Source organism: Trematomus bernacchii, unplaced genomic scaffold (assembly GCF_902827165.1).
Source record: "Trematomus bernacchii unplaced genomic scaffold, fTreBer1.1, whole genome shotgun sequence".
Lineage (NCBI taxonomy): Eukaryota > Metazoa > Chordata > Actinopteri > Perciformes > Nototheniidae > Trematomus > Trematomus bernacchii.
In genome coordinates this window covers 17,908,139-17,931,369 of record NW_022987714.1, presented here as the reverse complement: position 1 = coordinate 17,931,369, position 23,231 = coordinate 17,908,139, and the positions used below count along the sequence as shown (strand labels likewise).

The 23,231-nt window shown below is 39.6% G+C and overlaps 1 protein-coding gene across 1 annotated transcript in view; it reads left to right on the top strand.

The window, feature by feature from the left end:
• The window catches only part of tead1a (TEA domain family member 1a), a 45,664-nt gene that overhangs the window by 1,939 nt on the left and 20,494 nt on the right, over nt 1-23,231 (top strand). Inside the window, exons 2-4 of the mRNA XM_034141119.1 lie at nt 11,178-11,651; nt 18,208-18,272; nt 20,546-20,608. Coding sequence (XP_033997010.1) covers nt 11,447-11,651; nt 18,208-18,272; nt 20,546-20,608 — 333 coding nt within the window. The 5' untranslated portion in view covers nt 11,178-11,446. The remainder of the gene's footprint in view (nt 1-11,177; nt 11,652-18,207; nt 18,273-20,545; nt 20,609-23,231) is intronic.

Here is a 23,231-nt window from a genome sequence, read left to right as displayed (position 1 = left end):
CAAGAAAAACTGCATTTGAGACAAAAAAGACCTTTAACAGAGTTACAAATATCCCAAAAAAAAGAAAATCTTTCTGTTTTTAGACCTAACATATTTAGGGTTTTTATTACATTTAAGATAAGATAAATCTTTATTAATCCGCATAGAAAAAAACATGCTCATAAAGACATATGCATGTTTATATAGTGTGTAGAGTACGTTTTGCTTCACCTGTGGCAGATAAAATAAATAAATGAATGTATTGTGAGATGATTTATACCACCAATAATATGATGTCATTTCTCATTGAAAAGTGAGAAAAATCCATTTGGGATTTAAAAAACCTTCTTAAAATCTTGACTTTTGGGCACATTACACATTTTGTTTTCCTTTGTAGTCTTATGGAGTGTTTCTAAAGGATAAATCAGGCAGTCTGGAAATAGTAACAGAGGAAGGGGATGCATTTGTGTGTGTGTGTATGCGTGTGTGTGTCATTGTCTTTGCTGTGTCTAGGCCTGCAAGTGTACAAAGCTTTATCAGTCACCCTGGGCAAATAGCCCCCTCCACTTTCCCCCCCCTCCCTCTCCAGTCCGTTGACATCTGTTTTGAGTGCTCCGTGCACCTGTAGAGACCAGCGAAGTGTGTGTGTGTGTGTGTGTGTGTGTGTGTGTGTGTGTGTGTGTGTGTGTGTGTGTGTGTGTGTGGTGTGTGTGTGTGTGTGTGTGTGTGTGTGTGTGTGTGTGTGTGTGTGTGTGTGTGTGTGTGTGTGTGTGTGGTGTGTGTGTGTGTGTGTGTGTGTGTGTGTGTGTGTGTGTGTGTGTGTGTGTGAGAGAGAGAAAGGAGGAGGAGGAGGCGAATGGAGGCACAGAATGCAAATCCAGGCGTTTGTTCTGGGCCTAAGCAACGCAGACCGGCTGACTAACGACCATTTGGTGTGTGTATGTGTGCACATTTGTGTGTGTGTTTGCCTCTTGCTGTCCAGGCCAGGCAGGCCTATTGTTGCAGCAGCAACAGGCGTCGGTGGATGAGGACGCACCATATGGCCTCTGTGTGCTTTAGCCTCCACCGCTGTGTACGTGCACATGTCTGAGTGTGTGTTCACACACTTCACCAATGCTGGCACAATATGGTGGAGCCGTCCGCCGCATTGTTTTATCTGTCGTCATATTTCTAGACGAAATCCGACACACAGATTTGTATGGAACCCAGATTAAGAGGATTAATCTTCTTGGAATGACATGCTGTCTTGTGATGCTCAGATGTTGTCACATTTATTTTTTATGCGATTTTTTCTTTTTCTTTAGCAGTTAAAAGTGTGAATTGTCAGTTTGACAGTTGGATGAATCAACAGGTGATTCAGGGAATTTACGTGATGCTCCTGACCGTGAAGACCGTGTTTTTGCCGTTACGAAGGTGTCAATTGGACAATTTGATATATTTATTTTTAAATAAAATTTTGTTTTAAAGCTTATTAAACGTACAGGGTCCCTACACTCTTTTTTTCAATGCATTCTTACTATTTTCTATAATTATTTTGCATTGTATCCTTATAATGTAATTGTATGCGTGTTGTGTTCAGGTCAGGCATGTAGCAATATCAATAGGGATACATCTCGTCACTTTTTTCTTATTAGAGCCTCAATGCTGATAGTGATAGAGAAGGAGGAGGAGGGTGGGGCGGGGTGCAATGGGGGTAGGTGGGGAAAGGGGTGCTGGTTGCGGTGGGGGGGCATGCTTTGTTTAGGAGATGTGGGAACAATGGGCAACCTCCTGGGTGGGGGTGCGGGGGAGTTGGTGTGCAGGGGGGGGGCAGCTTTCTGGCTGCAGGAGCCTGTGCTGGCTTGTCTGCCCGGGCTCCCCGGCTCTCCTCCTCGTCTGTCTCTCTCTAACGCCCTCAAATACTTGTATAAATGTTTTTTTCTCATATATTAAATTCATTTTATTCAGTGACAGTTAAAAAGTGAATAATGGACATTATGTGAAATAGAACACCCCAATACATTATCCTAAGCTTTAGAATAGGGGCCCATAACTAAAATAAGTATTTACATTAAATATTACTAACACATCTACAGCTGGAGAGTGCGTATAGGGAAACATTGCAAGCCAAAAAAACTCCTAACACTAACCAAATACCCTTAAACTTATACAACCCCAAATTGTCTTAAAATATCATCCGTCTTAACGTTTAAAATATGTCATATTAAACACATAAAAGGGGAACACATTTTTTCACATTTAATGCATTTCCCAGTGGAGTAACTTGTTAAGATGACCCCCGCTATTTAGTGTATTCAAGCTTTGACATATTTGTATACAAACTGTTAAAGGTGGGGTATGTAATTTATTTCAGATACACTTTTTGTTATATTCCATGGAATGCTCTTAACATCCCGATAGCAATGAATATCTTAAATGCTTTGACAATAAATACATTAAAAAATATCATCTGTGGAAGCCGTAGTACTGTAAAAACTACGACCAATCATCTGAGCCGGCCCGGCTAAAATAACTGGATGGCCTACCTGCCTGTCAGCCTTCCATCTGTGCACAAACTTATCTCGTGCCCTCATTGGTCGTGTGCGCGTTCGTGTGTGTTGGAGGAGGGGCTCTGTAAGGAAGTGGCAGATTTTTTCCGGCTGTGTATTTTCAAATTCTAGCGATCTCGAGCTGGTTTCTCCAAAATTACCTACCGTGGGGTAGGTAATTTTGGAGAAACCAGCTCGAGATCGCTTTAAACTGAACCTTTTTAGAAAGACAGGAACATATAAATACTTAGTAAAGATAAGATATTGACATAATAAAGCTTTTACAATTTAGCTTTTTTACCCGTTGTAAAGTGCTTTTTCCTAGTCTTTCATTATTCAACGGAAAATAAGTTGGGATAAACAGACTCTGTTGTAGAGCATATTTACTACATTAGACAGGCATTGTAAAATATATATGTTTTTTTGATATGCTGGGTGTATACAATATATCATTTTTAGATGCTAGATATGGCAGAATATGTTGCTGTCAGCATATGTTGGTAATACCGTACATGCGATTCTGCTACAACAATGTTGTGAGATATTAATCTATGATGAGAGGACATTATGAGTTGTGTAAATGGATTGAAAATAATAACCCTGATGGGACTAAATCCACATCTGCAAAGCAGCAGGATCTCATTATATGTTGCACTTATTATCTGCATATACAGATTGTTACACACAGTTTTATAAAAGCTGAAGTTCAACAGTGTTCATTGCAGAGGCACACATACAGCAATTTATTCGCTTATATCTATGTACAGTATATATACATATGTGGTGTGTTAAGATGACTAAACTGTAGTAGTATGGAAAGGAGAGAATCATTTCCACCTCAGGAACCGTTCCCTTGATTTTGATAGGACAGAAAAAACATTAAGACCGTATTCTTGTTATCTGCATTAGCTTTAGCATTAGCATAAACATGGTTTCAGCACCAAGCAGAAAAATGGAAGGGAGCAGCTTACCCACCGTGGGAAGTCTGAGTCAGCCTCCCTCTTCCTGTCCTCAGCAGGAAGCGAGCTGGAAGTCTACATTTCTACTACTGCTGTTTACTTTCCCGGTTGGAGGGATTGACACGAATAACACTTTGCAGAGTGGGACAACAGCTTAGTCTGCTCCTGATACTCTCACAGGGGAACTGTTTACCTGCTGTTGTTCTTACAACCTCAGTTTTTGTCTTCAGCAGGTTGACAGTGATTTTCTTTTTTAAAGTGACACTTTTTTGTTCTGTAGTTTAAAGTCTCGAGAGAGACTCAGTGAAGATAGTTATTATTGAGAAATGGCTGAATAATGGCTACGTTGCAACTGAAATATTTTCACAGAATGAAAACATTTACAATTTACTTCAACATTTCTTGGTATTTTTCTGACACCGATTTGCCTTTCTTTCTTCAAATGCTTTTAGTACCTGTGAAGGGCGGCAGTAGACATTTTAGCCTATGTATGAACTGTAGCAGCTAGCTAGTTAGCTTATTCTTAGCTAACGTCTGACAGTTTGCTGTCTTAACAACTGCACTTTACTTATTCACCATTTATACTATGTACTACCATTTACAAAAATGTTTGCTGCCAAGTAGCTGAACTGACATTGTGTCATTTGAAGTATAGATTTGAGTGCAAACTAATCTGCGTGTATGTTGTGTATGTTTTTTTTATCAGTGTGAAAATCGATTTTCAGTGTTAAACTAATCTCTGGGGTTTGTTCATGTGGAAACTGTACATTTTGTGTGAAAGTCTGCAGCAACCTGTGTCTTTACTCAAATATTATCAAGGCTTTAATCCCTGTAACCCAGTCGTGTTTTTTATTGGCAACATCAGAAAGAAAATACTCATAAAGCTAACATCTAGGAACATGGCAAGATTGCTGAAAATATTACTTAAATGGCAAGAGGACAGATACCTTTAAACATCTTGGTTTATCACATTCATATGAAAGACAGAAAAGGCTGTCTATCTGAAATCAACTCAATGTGCCTTAGTTTGGATTTTTACCTAAAAATAGAGAGGTTTAGATGATCCGACAAGCCTGATGACTACCTAGCTATCTACAATTACCATATATGATTCAAAGTATGCCCAAAATCTTGAAATGTATATATTTTAAAGCCAATTATACCTAAAATAACCTACTACACATCCGCATTAGAGGCACAGCTACCACACTCTGCCTCCTAACCTGCATCGGTCTAAATAACGCAATAGCAACGTTTTAATGGACCACAGATGGAAACCCAGTTCAGGGGCTAATTCATTTTGTGTTTGTGTTGAGCAGAGTATATTTTAGCTGTTGAGGATGTAATTGTGGAGCTGCACAGATAGAGTTCACTGTACTCTCTTCACATTCATGCAACCATGCAGTGTCCATTTACTAGGTCTCAAACATAAATGCACACAGACATACACACACACGTTTGGTTTCTGTCCCGGCACAATGCTCCTGAGTTCACACTTATTAAATGGTGTTGGTATTGCTGTAGCCTCCCCAGGCCTCTTTTTCTACCGGTGGAGGATATTGTCTTCCGTGTGTGACAGTGACCCCCACCCCACCCCACCCCCCTCCAGGAAGAGGCCACATAATAGCTCGCTGTGACTCAGCAAAAACTGGTGGAAGAAGACAAACAGTAAAAGGATGGAGAACAGAGAGTAGGGCTGCTAGCTAAACCTTTTACCATCACATTTCCAGGAGGAAATAAGCACTTCACTGTATCAGTGTGCAATCTGCGACCAATTACTGTGTGTGCATAAATGGTAATGCTTCTGTGAAAGGAGATGGTGAAATAATGAGGAGTGCATGCTGTGAACCACTGCCTCTTCACCACTCATAAAGCAAGTCTCTTTCCCACTTTCTCTGTCTTTCTCAAGTGTGTACTAGCGCCGAGGAAGAATGAAAGGAGCTTTTCTGGTTTGGTTTCACTGATGCTGCTTTTTCATTTCGCCCGATGAATATCTGTCTTTGTTTTTTAAACATGAAATCGGGTCAGAAATAATCAAACCAACTCTTTCATTGAGGTGATCATTTTTCCAGGGCATTGTACCAGATGAATTTATCAGTAATGGATTAATTGAAATCGTGACCATCTGAACCTTAAAGACTGAATGCAGAGTTGTGCGTCAGCACCAAGACAAAATCACGACTAATGGAGGACAGAACTGATTAAAGTCGGCAGTAGAAAGGGAGGCACAAGAGATTGGTTTGGTTTGGAAATTATTTGTGACTCAGAAGGTAGAATGGTCGTCCACATAACGGGAGGTTAGTAGAAGGTTCTTCGACTCCTCCAGTCCACATGTAGAAGTATCCTATGGCAAGAGAATAAACTTTGAACTTGTTTTTGTTCAGATGCCTGAAATAAGGTCTGTGGTTAACACAATCTTAAGATATATTCACGGTAGGTTCTACAACATCAAATATGTCAGTAAATACCCCACTCATCAATGTCCGAAGCGTCTACTTTTCTTAAAAACAGTGGTTGCTCACAAGTGGCCTAATGAGACGACTAAACATCATCACACCGAACATAAGCCGCCTTAAGCTTAGCAGTGTTAATGCGCAGCCATGCAACCATGATGTACTTCGTTGAGGATCCAGCGGTAGCTTTTTACTTCTGCAATTGTAGTTCTGCCTCAAATATCATTAAAGCGGTGTTGACTTTATTTGAACCCTCCAAAGTTAAGCAACATTTTTAAAAGACTATACTTATCTTAATAATTGTGAGTTTTATCGGCCAACAATAACATTTATGTCATAACCCATAACACAAACAACAATCTTGACCCAGATAAGTTACATTTAGGTTGTCTATTTAAAGAATTGACACCACAATATACATTAAACAGGACCATTTTGAGTATAAAAATAGAATTATGCAATTTAGACAATACTACTATTATTCATTGCATTTTTAAGATGAAAATAGTTTAAAAACTGCACTTAAGTTGCCCAACTAACCTCTTTTACAATCTGAATAACCCCATTCATAACTGTACAGTAATGCTTTAAAGCTCTTACGCAGCAGGAACCCTTTTGAATTATTCCAAGCGAAGTTACCATTGTGGAGCTCAAGGACAGACATTTTCTGAATCTGAAATCATAAACTTAAATACATTCTGACTCTTTGAATAACATGAGGTGCAAATGATGTGTCCACTGTGGAGGCGAGTGATGGGCCTGGATAGTCCTTGATGAAAAAACAACAACTTAAAACTGGCTCATAAAAGCAAAAGCATAAAATATCACCTCTGAATAATTATATTTAGGGTGTAAGGGACCATTAAAACATGGCAGAACATTATAAAGTGGAACAATGTTTGCTTTGAGGATTATGAGAAAATCCTGTTGTATAAAGCGTGTGTGTGTGTGTGTGTGTGTGTGTGTGTGTGTGTGTGTGTGTGTGTGTGTGTGTGTGTGTGCGCGTGCGCGCGCACATTGGAAGCAGTTAAAACAGATGCCGTTCAGTGTTCCAATAGAAGAATGAGTGAAAGGAACTGACTAGCCTGTGATAACACATTCAAGTTGTCTACCAACAGGACCCCCTGCTGACACACACACACACAAACACACACCTAAGACCCTCTTGTAATGCAGGCACATCGCTTGCATTACATATCATTACAACCTCGCTCGTAATACGGAGGCTGAGAGCCATGCACATTGCACACATACATCGAGTTGGCATGTGGTGGAAGCCAGTAAGTGAAAAGAGGAAGAAAGGCGACACAGAGGGAGAGCATGAGAGTCCAAGGCAGCTGCAGGGCTGTGGCTGTGCGCCCTGTGTGTGTTCTCCTGAGGGCTGGCACTGACACCATGGAGCCTGCTGTCCTGGCTGCAGTGGCCTGGGCCTGCCTGGTGACAGGGACACAGAGGAGGGGCAGCAAGGGGGCACAGGAGTCGCCCAGTCACAGTTGATTGTTGTGTGACTAATGTCTCTCTCCAGCCTCCATCTGCTGCTGGGCCCCTCTCATGCTCACATCTCCTGAGCCTCAGTAGGGATTCTACTGTTACCCATGAACCCTTCTCCTCTTCTTATCTCGGCTTTTCTCTAAAACCTACTGATTTCTGATTGTTCTCATTAAAAGCATCTTTAATATCATTACAGATACATTCATTAATAAACAGTATTTGTTGGATTTGCCTGTTAACCATAAAGCCTTCCCTTCTCTTCCCTTTCTGCCCTCCCTTTCTCTTGTATCGTAACGTTACGTGTCTTCTTGTCTCTTGTCTAATACCTACTGATCCCTGATTTTCACAATCATAAGCATCTTCAAAGTCATTACAGATACATACATTATTAATTAGTATTTCTTAGATGTGTCTCTCCTCCATGAAGCCTTCTCCTGTTTTCTGTTTTATTCTAATACCTTCTGATCCCTGATTTCTTTTCAGTTTTTGCCTCACTCTCACTGCTCTTACATTTTGTCCATAGTTGATAGAGACCAAAACCTGAGCTAAAAGATAAAGCTTTGAACCGACATGGATCAGTGCAAGAGGCTCCAGTTTATTTTGTAATATGATCTCAGCTCTCTGCATTGTTGAGAATTGACCTAACTAAATAATTTGTAAACCTCACATAAAAGCAGCCTTAAACTACAATGGGATTTATAATAACATTTGCTTTGTGCCTTGCTGGTGGTTAGCACTGTTGCCTCACAGACAAAATATTCAGCAGTCCTTTTTCATGGTTTTTCTCTGGGGTTCCTCCAAAGTCCTAAAACATGCATGCTAGGTTAATAAGGTTAATTGGTCAATCTTAATTGCTGTTAGGTGTGAAATTGACTGTCGATATGGTCTTGTTCAGACCTGGTAAAAAGATGCTTCTTTTGTGACCTAATCACAAATAGACAGCTCTAGGTACAGATGTGAATGCACACAAGTGACATTGAGACACGATTATTCAGACCAAACGTCAGGTGGTCACTTTGTGTACGCATGTGGACCCTTGACCGCAAGGACTGCCCTCTCAACTGACATGTCTTGTCAAAGTTGTGAGTTTTTTTTTTTAGGAATTCATCAAAAGTAGTGTGATTGTTCAGTTCTACTTTTGTGCTTAAAGTAATATTTTGTTGTTGTTGTGAAGATGACTTTTTAGTGATTCATGGACAATAACTGGCACAACAAACCATTATGACCCTTACGCACATGAAGTCTCAGTTGTATTTTATTTGCAAGGACAATGTTACCAAATTGATGTTATGATTCATTAAATAATATTTGGAGCACTTTTTGGCAGTTGAATCTGAAAACATACCACCGACTTCCCTTAAGCTTTTGTTGCCGACTCCTTAACATGACATTGCTTATTTACATGTCAAGCCGACATGGGGCATAATTAGCACTGACGTGGAGGCATGTTTTTGTCTAGCGAATTAACATAACTTCAATAATTGCTTCTTTTAGCTCTGTTTTGGTCTTCTCCATATCTGAGGAAATTCTGCCTCTGCTTAATTCTGGACTACATTATCAGCTTGTCTCAAACTTTGTCTAACAGGTGCTGGCCAGGTAGTTTAATGTGTGTTTATCAGAGCGTTCTTGCTGAAACAGTTTCCATTTGCTAGACAAATCGAAGTAGTTTATTAGTTTAGACTTTGGTGAAATGTTGATTGACGAGAACATGCTAAGAATTCTAATAGGATTACACTGCAGAAGTGCAGTTCTGCAGTCTACTTCTACTGAGGTTTCGATCCTTTATATCCGCCATTAAAACGTGTCATCAGTGGAGTTATGGTGAGTTATGATGATCACAGCCTCTGTTACTTTTGAAAAGGGATACTTAACTTTTGCGCACACAGTGTCACACTCTGTGAAGAGGAAACAAATCTTGTTTCTGCTGGTGCTCAACCATAGGTTGTATGAATGAGTCCTTTGAATGGAAAACTGTTGGGGGAGGGCAGGAGGGAAGAGGGGAAGAAAGCAAGGGTAGGAAGTTGGAGAGGAAACGGAAATGAGGGTGAATAGAATAAGCATGAAGAGAGAACCAGAGGACAAACTCAAGCAAATCCAGCAGATTACACATGGCTGCGAGTCTAAGCCAAAGGAAGTTTTCTTGCGGCATAGCAACATTTTGCCCCAGGTGTGATAAAACATTGAACTGGGCTCTTATTAAAATGTGTCCAAAAGGTTGCCCGCTGATTTACAGGCTTAAGTTGCATGTGTGTGTGCTGTCAAATGTAATTGTGCTAAAATAAGCCAGGCACACACACATGGACTGAAACACACTTCGGGCTTCTGCAGGCTGTGGCAAGTGACAGTGTATGGGAAGTGTGAACAGTAAAAGACCAGACAAAATGACATGTGTTCGCCCAAGGAGCTGGCACCAAAATTGTGTGTGTGTGTGCATATGTTGGTGTGTGATTGTGTTGTGTACTTCGCCAAGCCTGCTGTTTACTGATGGGGATTTTAGAAGAATTGTAGGCCGCTGGCAAGCCCCTTCAGTTTTTTTTTGTTTCCCTCCCTTAATCTGCTAGTAGCTGTGTATCGTACTGGTCTATTTGTCTGTCCACTTGCTCCACTTATGTGCATGTGGATTTAATGTTGGGCTACCACAGCGGTTTAACAAAATAGGCAATTTCCTACATGAAAAGAAGCAATAATGTTCCCCTAGCAGCTTGGATGCAGGACTACAATATGTTCAGAACTTCAAGCTGCACTGCTCCTGTTAAAAACACAGACTTAATATCAGCGTGAATCTGGGTTCCAGAGCTCCATAGACCAACCTATATTCTTTCGATTTGCCCTTTTTTCTGAAATGTTGGGTTTTAGCGATCATGCGTTTGAATGGGTAGGGGAAAATCACAATTTAAAAGTGGAATCCTGAACAGCAATGAGCAGCACTCCATACAGAGAAATCATTCAACATTAGATCTGTTCCTTAGGGCAGTGGTTCCCAACCTGTGGGCCGCGGCCCCCTAGTGGTCCGTGAACGCATTGCAAGTGGGCCGCCAAATAATTTGCAAAACATTATGATATGTGTGGAAACATTTCATTATTAAGATTATTTTTTTATTTAAACTCTTTTCCTTTCTCTTTCTTGATCCTCCTAAACAACGATCATTACAGTCCTTGACAGTGGTCTGTATTACTGGATTAACAACGTGTCACATGTTCTGAATTGACCAATCAGAACTTATTTATCCTCCGTATTGTTTATGGTTGAATGTGGGCCGCGAACATCTTTTATATTCTTAAGTGGGCCCTGAGTTGAAAAAGGTTGGTAACTGCTGCCTTAGGGTATTGAAGGACATTACCTTCAAACTGCAGACTCTTGCTGTTAGGTAGACCTGATGAAAATATAGATTTGGTTAAAATATATGCTATATTTGTGGCTGAAAACTCAACCCATTTGAAATTCAAAACAAGGCGTTAGCATGTAGCTTAGCCATGGGAGAAATGTCGCTTTGACATATTTTACGGCTAAAGAATCATGGCTACCCAAAAACACACATAATTTAGTTGCTGGAACTATTTAACATCTAGCTAATATAGGAGCGACAAATGTAAAGTTGCCTTTTAGAAATTTACAATATTTACATTTTTAAGGGGAAGAGAGGAGTATCACATGCATAAAGTAAACGCAGGACGTTGCGGTAATGTGGAATGTGCTAACCTCTCTGCTACTGACATACTTCTTGTAGCTCACCCGATACTTTTTGTTTCTGTTTTTTTTCATTTAGGGTTCCTGCTTTCTGAAGAGGGATTTGGACCAGCTTGCTGAGTTGTCTCCCCTGTACCAGCCACTTTTGATACTATTATTGGTAGTCAAAAATTGGGATTACCGTTCTCGAATCAGCAGCTAGCATTAGCATTCTGTCCCTAGTTGTTCGTAGCTGGCTGTCTCCGCTTGGAGGTAATTATTGCCATTAGCAATAACGTCAGCGATAACTATCACCTTACCAATAGCATTAGCTGAGTACACGTCAGCTGGTTAGCATTAGCTGCCAATATGGATCGCAGTAGCTGGAGCGGCAGTGAGAGTCCGGGGGACGACATGGAAAGACTAAGTGACTCTGGAGGGGATAAAACAATGGATGGGGACCCTGAGGGGGTCTGGAGCCCCGATATCGAGCAGAGCTTTCAGGAGGCCCTGGCAATCTACCCGCCCTGTGGACGGAGGAAGATTATACTGTCGGATGAAGGAAAGATGTACGGTATGTAATGGGAAATGGGAAGACTTTGGGTGTAAACTGCTGTGGATAACTGAAATATAATTATTTTTTTGTGCTACCAGAAAATAGAGGGAAAGGCCATGATGGCAACTTCATTTTTCAAATGTTGTACAACTAAATGCAAAATGCCCATGCTCGATATTTGATATATTTCTTCTTACTTCTTTTTTTTTAAGCAAATTCTTGGAACTATTAATCTAAAAGAAGGACATATTTAGTTTGTTTCCTTTCGAAAAACTTCAACAATTAATAGCAAAATTGATGTTGATTAATTTCTATAGATCCATAAATCAACTAAAGGACTGGCTGTTTCAGCAAAATGTGATGTGCTTATGTGTTTATACATCGCTGGTTGCTAATCTTCCATACAGAACAACAAAAGTTATGGAATAAAGAGAATATTTTAAGAATGTGTGGATATTTTCAAAAAGACTTCACAGTTTTGTCGTAGAATGTGACATCTATGAACAGTGTTATGAACACATGAAGAGATTGGGCGAGCTGTTGGTGGGGGTGTGTAAGCTGTGTGTGAGCGCTGTCTCAGAGGGTCTCTGGTGTCAGAAACACAGGATAGAAAGAAAAACTGTAAAGGAGCGGAAAAAGAGGCGTGCTATAGGTGCATCGTCTGTATGTGTGCGCGTCTAAGAATAAGTGTGAGCATAGGAAAAGATGTGTGTGTGCGCGCTTGTGAGTGTGTGTGGACTAATAGAGTGATGAACAGATGGTCCTCTGGCTGCCACCAGCTGCGCCTCCCTCCCTCTCTCTTTCACTGCCGTTTCTCCCTCTCTCCCTCCATCTGTATGCAGAGTGCACTTTAGTGATTTCTTTATGATTCTACTTGAACTTTAGACTACTAAGTAATCTGAGATATTTTATACTTTTCCCCCAATGTGGACACTTGTAGAGCATTTCCCATTCAGCCCAAGTTGCATTATTACATTTGGAAAACACTTCCTTTATAATTGCACACAAACTGCATTCATTTGAACATTTATAACTTTTCATATTAACGATAGCAAAAATGACTATGTGAAAGGAATAAATCCACCCAAAAATATCAACCAACTTAACTTTAAGCGCACTGTTTGGATTTTACAGCCTGTAACTTCACTGTTTTGGTTTACTCGCCACACTCATCATTTTCTTCAAAGCTTTGGTTGCCGAAAAAGAACAAAAAAGAATCCACTGTAGACCACAATTCAAGAAATAAACAGCTGAGAGATAAAGTAAAACATTTACTAATTAGGGCCTTGTATGTAAAAATCTGGAGACATTAAATTGATTCAAGGTTTACGAAGCGTTACTGCGATGTATTGTGATTTTTGATCTAATTATGTTATGCGATTGACTAAAATTAAATTAAATGATCTTCAACTAGTAGAACAGTCCTGTTAAAAAAATCCCACCATGATAATTTAAGCATGTTTTTTCAATGATAATGTATTTAATTTTTCATTTATATCGTTTATCATATCGTAATTTTAGTCAAAATAATAGCAAATCATTTATTTTTCATGTTATTGATTGGCCACCAATCAATCCATCTAACTCTTCTCTCTGCCTCACTGGCATGTTCAGCGTTATTTGTTCACCTTGTTGACTTTGTGTCTAAATTGTTGACACGGTTATCATTGTAGCCTAAGTGAGTTAGACAGTTTCTGTTTTCAGAGGCAGAGGGAAAGGAGATGATGAGCAGCGTTTGGCACAGAGACCAGGGGGTTAAACTGTTATTAGAACATCTGTGCCAACCAGAATTATGAGACAGTGTCTAGCTTGTTCTTCTTTTGGCTCATGATGCACACAGAATAATTCAGGCTCACATTTGTGTTCATGCATGTTGTTTTATTTGACTTTGGAGAAACATGGAGGCCTTAATGAGTTTCCTTAGCTACAAAAAAAGTTAAATTCTGCATCATACTAAATTTGCCTAACCTTGGGGTCACTTTAAAACATAGTAACAATGTCTTGACCTGTCGAGAAAAACCTAGTGGTGTTCATCATTGTTCTGTGGTTTTTAGAACATTATATTAAGAGTAAAATGAGTGGCAGGTGAGTATTTCTTCTGAAAGGAAAGACTTAATATCTGGTAGGGGGCCTATTTGGGTCTTAGAATACCCTGCAGGGAAATGGGCTGAAATAGAAAAGAAGAAGGCAGTGAGAGAAAATAAGAGAAGGGTTGGGAAATCATGAATGGATGTGTATAAATGGGAGAGTGAATACAAAGGTGAATAATGGTGCTTTTATCTTTGGCAAAGGTACAGTAAACGGGCAGTGGCTTTGTACCCTACAGACACATCATATGGATCTACTGGATGGAAGTGAATATAATTAATTCGTATCGAATCTTCTCTCTCTCTTTAGCCATTGATCAGGGAAATGTTCAAAACACATGTATTTAAGAGGCTACTATAAATGGCAATGTGGGAAGTGTAGTCTGCAGCAGTGAAACATGATATATATATCTCACAAACAACTTTAAATATTGTATACAGTGTTGTATACAATATACAAAAACGTGACTATATTCTTTTTCATTTAAAACCAAATTGTATGTTGTCCCAATCCAGACACTTCCCTTAGTACACTGCCTCTCGTACACTGGTAAGACTTGCGCAGTGTGTGAATTTAGAACAGGTAGTGTTGTGGTCTGCCCTCACCGGAAGTGACAATCACCTATCAGCTAGCTAGCTAATGGTGGATTCTTTTCAACACCAGTATAGTGGTACACTTATCAAATACTGAAAAAAACATTACCGCTGTTAGTTAGCTAGCTAGCTTTTTTAACTAGCTAGCTAACAACTCACAGGAAGTGACAATTGCCAACTAGCTAACTTGCTAACGGTGGCTTCTTTTTGATACCAGTACAGTGGTACGTTTATTAAATACAGAAAAAAACATTTTTAACTTTTGTTTTTTATTGTGCTGTGTTCACTGCAGCAGCCACAATGGCGCATAACTTCCGTTACTTAGCCAAGTTTGAGATTGTTGAGTGTGAGAATTGTCCTGCGTTACGGACTCAAACTTTTTGACAAAGTTTTGAACTTATTGTGCATTTTGCTATGTTTCGCATTAAAATGCAGTAATGCACTAAGAATAGCTTTATTAGGGCTAAAACTGTTGCCTATATAGACTACAGATCCAGCACAAATAGCTTTCATTTGATAGATTTAGTTAGTCGTATTAAGTCCAACAAGTGCAGTGCCTGTGCAAAACCTGGCAGTTCGAAATAGGCCTAGTATGACAATGAATTTTTCTCCCAAAGTACTTATTCTCAATCTCAAAGTCGGAACTGTGCCTCCTTTGGTCCTGAATAATATGTTACGATGCAAACCCAGGTCACTGCTAATCAAAACACCTCTCAAATATGGCCTTTTTTTGGAAAAGAAACACACCAAGTCCAACAAATTGCGGTATCAAACACCACATTTATAAAGTAAAACTTACCAGGATCAGTGATACTTTGCAACACCGTATCATCCATGAGTGTTGTGTCTAGTTATTCAACATTTCTGTTTCATGCTGTATTGTTTTTTCGATTACTAGTAGTTTCGTTCTTCAAGCTCCTTTTGATTTTCTGTCAAGGACCATAGCCGTGTTTTAGACCAGCAAATTGCTGGTGCCAATCTGAAACAAGCTTTTCATTTGTTTCTTTGGCTGTCAAAACAGGAAGAACTGTAATAACTCAGTGGCATCGTACCAGCCCTCAAACTGCCTAGTTGAAAAGGTCTTAACATTGTAAACTACTTAAGTAAAGCTTTTTTTGGGTTGACTTGTAAAGAGAACAAATTCAAAGTCCAAAAAGATGTATGATAATGCAGAGATTTTCAGATTCTCACAGATAGCATTGATTTCTAAGTTGTGCATTTCTAAGTGAAAAACCAGTTGATATTGTTTTTCTAGTGGGGTGTTTACATGGTTGTTGGAGTATAACATTACCATCACTTCCTCTCATAACCTCATTAGACTTTACATTTAGTAGATTAGGTATTTTTGATTGTATCATATTATCACAAGTCTGCGTCTAGTTTTTTTATTTTCATTTTGATTAAAAACCTCAACCTAATGATCTAAAATGAGATAACAAACAGCGCAAACTGTGTTTTACAATTTGCGCTTCTCCCTCAATATCTGCTTGCACAGAGTGGCTTCAGCCCGGAGACAGAGACGGGGGTTGCTTCAGTTCGTCACGGTTAATGACCATCTGACTTTGGCCTTGAAGTCTTTCACTGGGCATGTAGAGAGAGAAAGAGAGAGGGAGAGAGGGAGAGAGGAAGAGGGAGGGAGCAGAAGGGAAGCCCATTCACTACGAGAGGGACAGAGGAGGGGAGAAAGGGAGCAGCCAGAACCGAGGACGGCTAGATGGACAGTGTGTGTGTGTGTGTGTGTGTGTGTGTGTGTGTGTGTGTGTGTGTGTGTGTGTGTGTGTGTGTGTGTGTGTGTGTGTGTGTGTGTGTGTGTGTGTGTGTGTGTGTGTGTGTGTGTGTGTGTGTGTGTGTGTGTGTGTGTGTGTGTGTGTGTGTGTGTGTGTGTGTGGTGTGTGTGTGTGTGTGTGTGTGTGTGCTGGAGAGTTTTTGAGAAAAGAGGGAGGGCGAGGGATGTGCGCCGCAGGGTTAGTGAAGGATGATAATTCACCGTTAAGCCTCCTAGAAAGACCAGCTGGCCCCTCTGGAGTCAGATGTCAGCCTTAGCAGCCAGGGCTGTTGGTGTGTGTGTGTGTGTGTGTGTGTGTGTGTGTGTGTGTGTGTGTGTGTGTGTGTGTGTGTGTGTGTGTGTGTGTGTGTGTGTGTGTGTGTGTGTGTGTGTGTGTGTGTGTGTGTGTGTGTGTGTGTGTGTGTTGGCACGCATGCATGTATATACATGTATGTGTGTGTTTTGCGTGTGTGCTGTCGTCAGACGCAGCTATTGACCGCTAGAAGGAAAACACCTGCATGGGGAGCTGTAGATGTTATCAGTCTAAGCTCCCTATCTCAGTGAGAATAGGATTGGTCAGAACACACATACACACGCACACACACACCACAAATCAGATGCACACACGCACAAATACACATGCACACACACCATCTGCTAGTTAGTTAGGGCTATTGTTGCGAGCCATTTGGTTAGTGTGTAGAGAGGTTTGGCTTTGTGCTGATCTTGACCATCAGTTGGCCAGCTGGCCTGACTTTGGTTTTCCACTTGGTCGGAACAGAAAACACAACGGGAGGCAAACCAAACTGAGCCTCGGAGCTCCAAACAAGCATGTTAACAAATAAAATAACAGTCAAGTTAGATACTTTCATAAAAAAATGTATGTTTTTAAGATTTCTTTTTGGGCCACTTGTGCTTTTATTGGAGAGACAGATACCCCTTTTTCCACTGAAATGAGTTCCGGTCCAGCTCTGTGCTGGGGCTAGTTTGATTTGCAGTTTGTACAGAAGTTGAACTAATCGGTATAAAAAGAAGAAAACAGAAAAACAGCTTATGCCAGAGTATAGTGCTGTTCAAAACGGGCAATGATAGGAAACGGTTGGTCGTTCAATGCATGGACTTGGTTTCTTCTTTTATAAGGTCACATTGTTCTGTTGTCTTACATAATACATTTAAGTAAAAAACATCTTGTTGATATTTCTTTTCTCTTTTATTTCTTTTCGTGTTAGAATATTGAGCATTTTAAAGTCGCAGCCTGGTCACACTTTGGATGCCTCTTATGTACAACAATATTAACTAATAAGTGTTATGAACCAACACACACACACACACACACACACACACACACACACACACACACACACACACACACACACACACACACACACACACACACACACACACACACACACACACACACACACACACACACACACACACACACCTGTCTGCCACAGGTTCTTTTCTCTATGTGGTTTTCTGCTCCTTCTCTCTCTCTGTCTCCTTTTCCCTCACTAATCTATACTAGCCAGGTCATGCTGAGTCTGCTGTGCTCCCTATTGAAAAGGTTGAATTATTCAGCATTGTAAGCGTGTGTGTGTGTGTGAGTGTCTGCGTGTGTGCGCGTACACATCTGCTTGGGTACAGCTGGCCTGCTGTTTCCTTTAATCAGGGGACGGCCGGTCTGCATGAATACCTGTATTGTTGGGTCATGTGTATTCAGGGCTTTGGCGTGTGGGATTTTGTGTGTGTGTGTGTGTGTGTGTGTGTGTGTGTGTGTGTGTGTGTGTGTGTGTGTGTGTGTGTGTGTGTGTGTGTGTGTGTGTGTGTGTGTGTGTGTGTGTGTGTGTGTGTGTGTGTGTGTGTGTGTGTGTGTGTGTGTGTGTGTGTGTGTGTGTGTGGAGAGCTCAACAGGGGTGTCGGTGATTATAGAGCTACTATGGGAAACTGCACGTCAAGGGGTCGCCGGGTCAACATTGCTAAATCAGGCACAAAGTTGTCTTTCAGGGTCATATGATATCTGCTTGTGGTTGTTTGTGTGAAAGAAAGTTCAAACAGGGTTAAATGTGTGTGTGTGTGTGTGTTTGTTTTTTTGTCAATGTTTCACCAGTATGTTCTTTCCCTCCAGGTCGAAATGAGCTGATAGCCAGATACATCAAGCTCCGAACGGGCAAGACGCGGACGAGGAAACAGGTAAAGATGGGAGTCAACACTAAATTCATGCTGTCTACTGTATGTATCAGTGTATCACATTATAACCAGTGACATGGTGCTGAATTGCCAAAATAAAACAGGCATGGATAAAAAGTGAAACAGTGTCTTTCTATTGAGGAGTTGACGATATTTTACCCTTTATTTTCGTCATTTATTTATTCCCCTTTTGCGCCAGATAAACAAATTAATATAATAAGATCAAATGTATTTCTTTCTTTCATTCAGCCCTTACACTCTAGCTAATTCACTCAAACACATTTATGAAACTGTCTTTAATAACACATTCTTTCAAAAGACAAATCATTCTTTTGTGAAAAATAACTCTTGCAAATAAGAAGATTTTCAACATTCAGTGGTAGCATTAGACTTCTAATTTTTTGTCATTTTGATGGATATTGTTGTTAACCCTTAGATGCACGAGTGACTGGACCCTACACTCTTCCCTAAGTGGGTCAAAAAGGACCCGTATTAGAATAATATGTGTTTTTATGCCATTTTTGTCATTTTGGTTAAGAAAAATCACTTGTATAATATTTAGCATTATATTTTGGTTCACACTAGAAATATTTTATATTTAATATTTCACTATTTATAATTTTAGACATTTCTTTTACATTTTGAAAAAAAAAAAAAATTCCATAGAAAATGCATGCGGGTCATTTTTGACCCACTTATGGAAGCTTGGGGTAGTAATACAAAAACTACAATTTCTTAAAATGTAAATTTAACATTTGAATGGCATGATATCCAAAACATGTTTTTTGAGGAATAGCTGGAATATGAAATGATAAAAAAATGTAATTACAAAGACAAACCACCTCACCGGGTCAAAAAATACCCACTTATGCATCTAAGGGTTAAATGTCCCTCCATAATCCATCTTTACTTGTAATAAGACTTGAATAATATAAACAATAATAGCATTTCATTGCCAATTATTCTTTCAAATATTTTAAATAATTAATTTACAGAACCTGCTTTTATTTTACATATTTATAAAGGCATGGAGAGTAAACATGGACAGAGACACAAACTGAGACCGGATAGTTAGGCAAAGGAATTGTCTCACTTTCTACAATTTACTACATACTTCTACATTCTAAGATATTCTTACATTTCATTACAAACCAAAAGTGTTTCTGATTTTAAGAAACATGACGACTTGAACAATGATGACTTAGTGTACAAAAAAACTACAGTTCCCATTGAGTTTTATAAGCATGGTAAAAACAGTGAACAAAATATATCATTGTCAACCATGACATTGGATTAGATTTACTACATAGATCCCAATTTGGACAATGTTGTTTTCATGTGCAATGCCCTGTTTACATGCAGTTAAATGTAAAATAAAATAGAAAATAAACAGTTAATATATACATATCAACAGTAATGCGTGTGAATGTTTCATTTTATAGATATAGTAATGCAACGTAAGCAGCAATATAAGCACAGCAAATTACATATTATTACATAAGAAGTCTAAGAAGAGGCACTTTCACTGAGTGGATCTGGTGTTGGAGCCTTAGCCAACAGCCACCATGTATATGTTGACATTATGTTTTTCTTTCTTTCTTTGGACTAGTTCATTCCTATGGTCATGTGTAACTATAACAACAGATGTCATTTGGAGGGCCTCTGTGCTTTTCAATAGTATATTTCATTAAAAGAGTACATTTTAGACTCTGATAAACATTTGTTTACAGTTTCTTGACCGACCATAAAGGGGAACATCTGCATGTAGTGTAATATCTTAGTGTTGTGTTCCCAGGTGTCTTTTTGCTCTCAAAAGATGTGCATAGATTGGTCTATTCACTGTTGTCAGGGGAGTAGGGTGTGTGTGTGTGTGTGTGTGTGTGTGTGTGTGTGTGTGTGTGTGTGTGTGTGTGTGTGTGTGTGTGTGTGTGTGTGTGTGTGTGTGTGTGTGTGTGTGTGTGTGTGTGTGTGTGTGTGTGTGTGTGTGTGTGTGTGTGTGTGTGTGTGTGTGCATGTGTGTATGTACCTTTCTAGTGTGGCAATAGTCCTTTCATAACCATGGCAACTCACTGTTTGGTCCTTCCTCCTCTCTTTTCTACCCTCCAACCCCCCTTTCCTTTTAACCTCTCCTCTCCTCTCCTTTCCTTTCCTTTCCTTTCCTTTCCTCTCCTCTCCTCTCCTCTCCTTTCCTCTCCTCTCCTCTCCTCTCCTCTCCTCTCCTCTCCTCTCCTCTCCTCTCCTCTCCTCTGTCCTCTGTCCTCTCCTCTCCTCTTCAGGTATCCAGTCACATCCAGGTTTTAGCCAGAAGAAAATCCAGGGAGTTTCAATCCAAACTAAAGGTAAGTGGGGAAGAAATGCATCACGTCTACACTCAGTTTGGTTGTGAAGAATCCTCTGGTGCACAGGAAGTGATGTGTATTTGTTTCACCCTTTAATATATGTACCTGATTAGTGAGTAATAGCACTAATGACCATTACGGATTACCAAGCAGCACCTACAGAAATGAAACTGCTGTATCAGAAACCGAAGTTTGACCAGTTTTGAACAAGTGGTTGCTGGGAAATGCAGTTCAAAAACGCTGCATTAGTGTTTAAATTATAGAATTACAGAGAAATTAAAACATGTAAGCTTTCCTGGAGCGTATAGAGCAAATAGGACTCATTATGAATCTGGATTCAGTGTGTGTCCCCTGCTTGTTAACATATTTGCTGTGGCTGGATGCTTGCTCTCACAGTGACTCTGGTATCCTAGGTATCTCATTAGGCCCTTAATGTTGTCTCCTCCTCCTCTTCTTCCTGTCATTCTCCTATATCCATACATTCATTCATCTGTTCCTCTCCTCTTCCCTCCCCCTTCCTCCTCCTTCCTTTCAGTCTATTAATCCCTCACCCCTTGTGTCTCCTCTTCCCTCTCTCCCTTCTTTATTTTTCTTGCTCGCTGATGGTTGTAATTAACTTTGTGTAAAGCAACAAAGAAGCGCTTGTTTTCCGTAGAAAAGCGGTAAGAACTCCAAATGGAATCAAAATGAGAGCTGAATTGATGTTTGCGGTCACAAAATAAACAAGAGATGCTGAATTAAAATGGGTTATTAAAATCAATATAATTCTAACTTACTGAAGTGTTTACATAAATACGTTATGGTATAGAACATTTGAATTGGCAGCTAAAAAGTGCAATCTAGCAGAATAAAAATGTGTCTTTATACACTACTGTTTATTTACAGTATATAACAAATGTATGAGCTAGCTTGTTGTTGTATTCAAAATACAACATTTGATCAAATAGGGATCACATTGTTAAATGGGTTTGAAGTATGTTGGCTGATGTGAGGGATATGCTTCTAGGCACTCAATGCTAATCACATATTTTTTAATTATAGATATATCATTATACTTGCTGCTAATTAATATTTCCACTACCAATCATCAGTGGATTTTTTTATATAATCATTTCCCAGAGCAAGGGCTTGGATTTAAAATCGCTAGTTTTGTCCAACACATTGTCCAAATTCCATTTTTGACGATATAAAATGGAGAGAAATGTAATTCTTACCATTAAAGAGGCATCGTCAGGAAACATTTGGCATTTTTGTTAAAAGATGACATTTCATGTTGTCAGCCAATCCAATGACACGACCAAAACCAACGATTAATTGATCCTAGCAACAGGTATTGTGAATATATCACAGTCTGAAATGTCGTATTTCTCGGTCTTAGAGCTCCAATTTAATCCAAAAATGATTAGAAATATATAAATGAGCCACACATTGTAGTTTATTTTGACTGATTCACACAAATACTGCCCCAAATACTAAATAGAGCATCAAAGTGTATTCATCCACGTCTCAAAATACAAACGTTTTGGTTGAGAGCTGAGAGAAAAACTGAGAGAATTGCTAACACATTTTTGCTTTTGGTCTTTTTTGGCAATAGGGAGAATATAGACTAACACCAATCAATTATTTTGGTATATAACTTACGAGATTGATAGAAATGGAATGCACTATACAGTGTACTGTATAATGAAAGATGCTGTATGATGGTTTGAACCTGATGGAAGAGCCTTCCCCGCTGTTAGATTTCCCATTAAAGCCAAAACACATGGGTTGGTGGTTTAAAAGAAACGAGTCCAGGTCAAAGATGTTATCAAACCCATATGGTTGCTGTATTTAATATGAAAATCCAGCATGATTCCCATCTCAGTACCTCCTATAATGTTATTACCTCCCCTAGCAAGAGAGATTTCTCTCAGTGCCAATTAACTTGAGTGAAGCTGCCAATTAGTGATTCTTCAGCTATTGCGGCGCCTCTAATTCCATTTCATTCAGCTGTTTTCTGCTCAGAGCTCCATGTTGCAAAGAGCTCCATGTTGCAAAGAGCTCCATGTTGCAAAGAGCTCCATGTTGCAAAGAGTTCAGATGTTGCAAAGAGGACACCAGTGTTACGTGCCAGTCAACCTGACCTGGACGATTTCAATTTAGTGGACAAATGTTCAATATTATCTTTGTTCATTATTAAGCTTGTAAATAATTGATAAAAAATGTTTTATAAAGAAAAACATCATTAATGCATGTGACCTAGTTTTTATTTAAATCATACATTACCACAGTGGGTGGTGTGCTGTATGTACCGGAGTGCACCTATGCATACACACGCACATTTGCGGCTCGTTTTGCAGGGTCTCCAGCCAGAATAGGAAAGTCTGTTAACAGGTCTGCAGTGATCTATTAATGAGGGTGGGTGATTCTTACAGTATCTGCTGCCCACAGCTGCTTTTTACTACAAAAAGCTCCTCCACTCTAAGATGTGCAGAGCCAGCGTTCAGAGCGCAGTGCTGTTCAGGCAATGCTTAGCCTTAGTTTCATAAATCTGCTAAAAATGACAGCAGGGTGCTTCATTATAACAACACAGTACACACATCAAATGTTTTTACTTCATATTCCTTTGCTTTGGTGAAGGAGA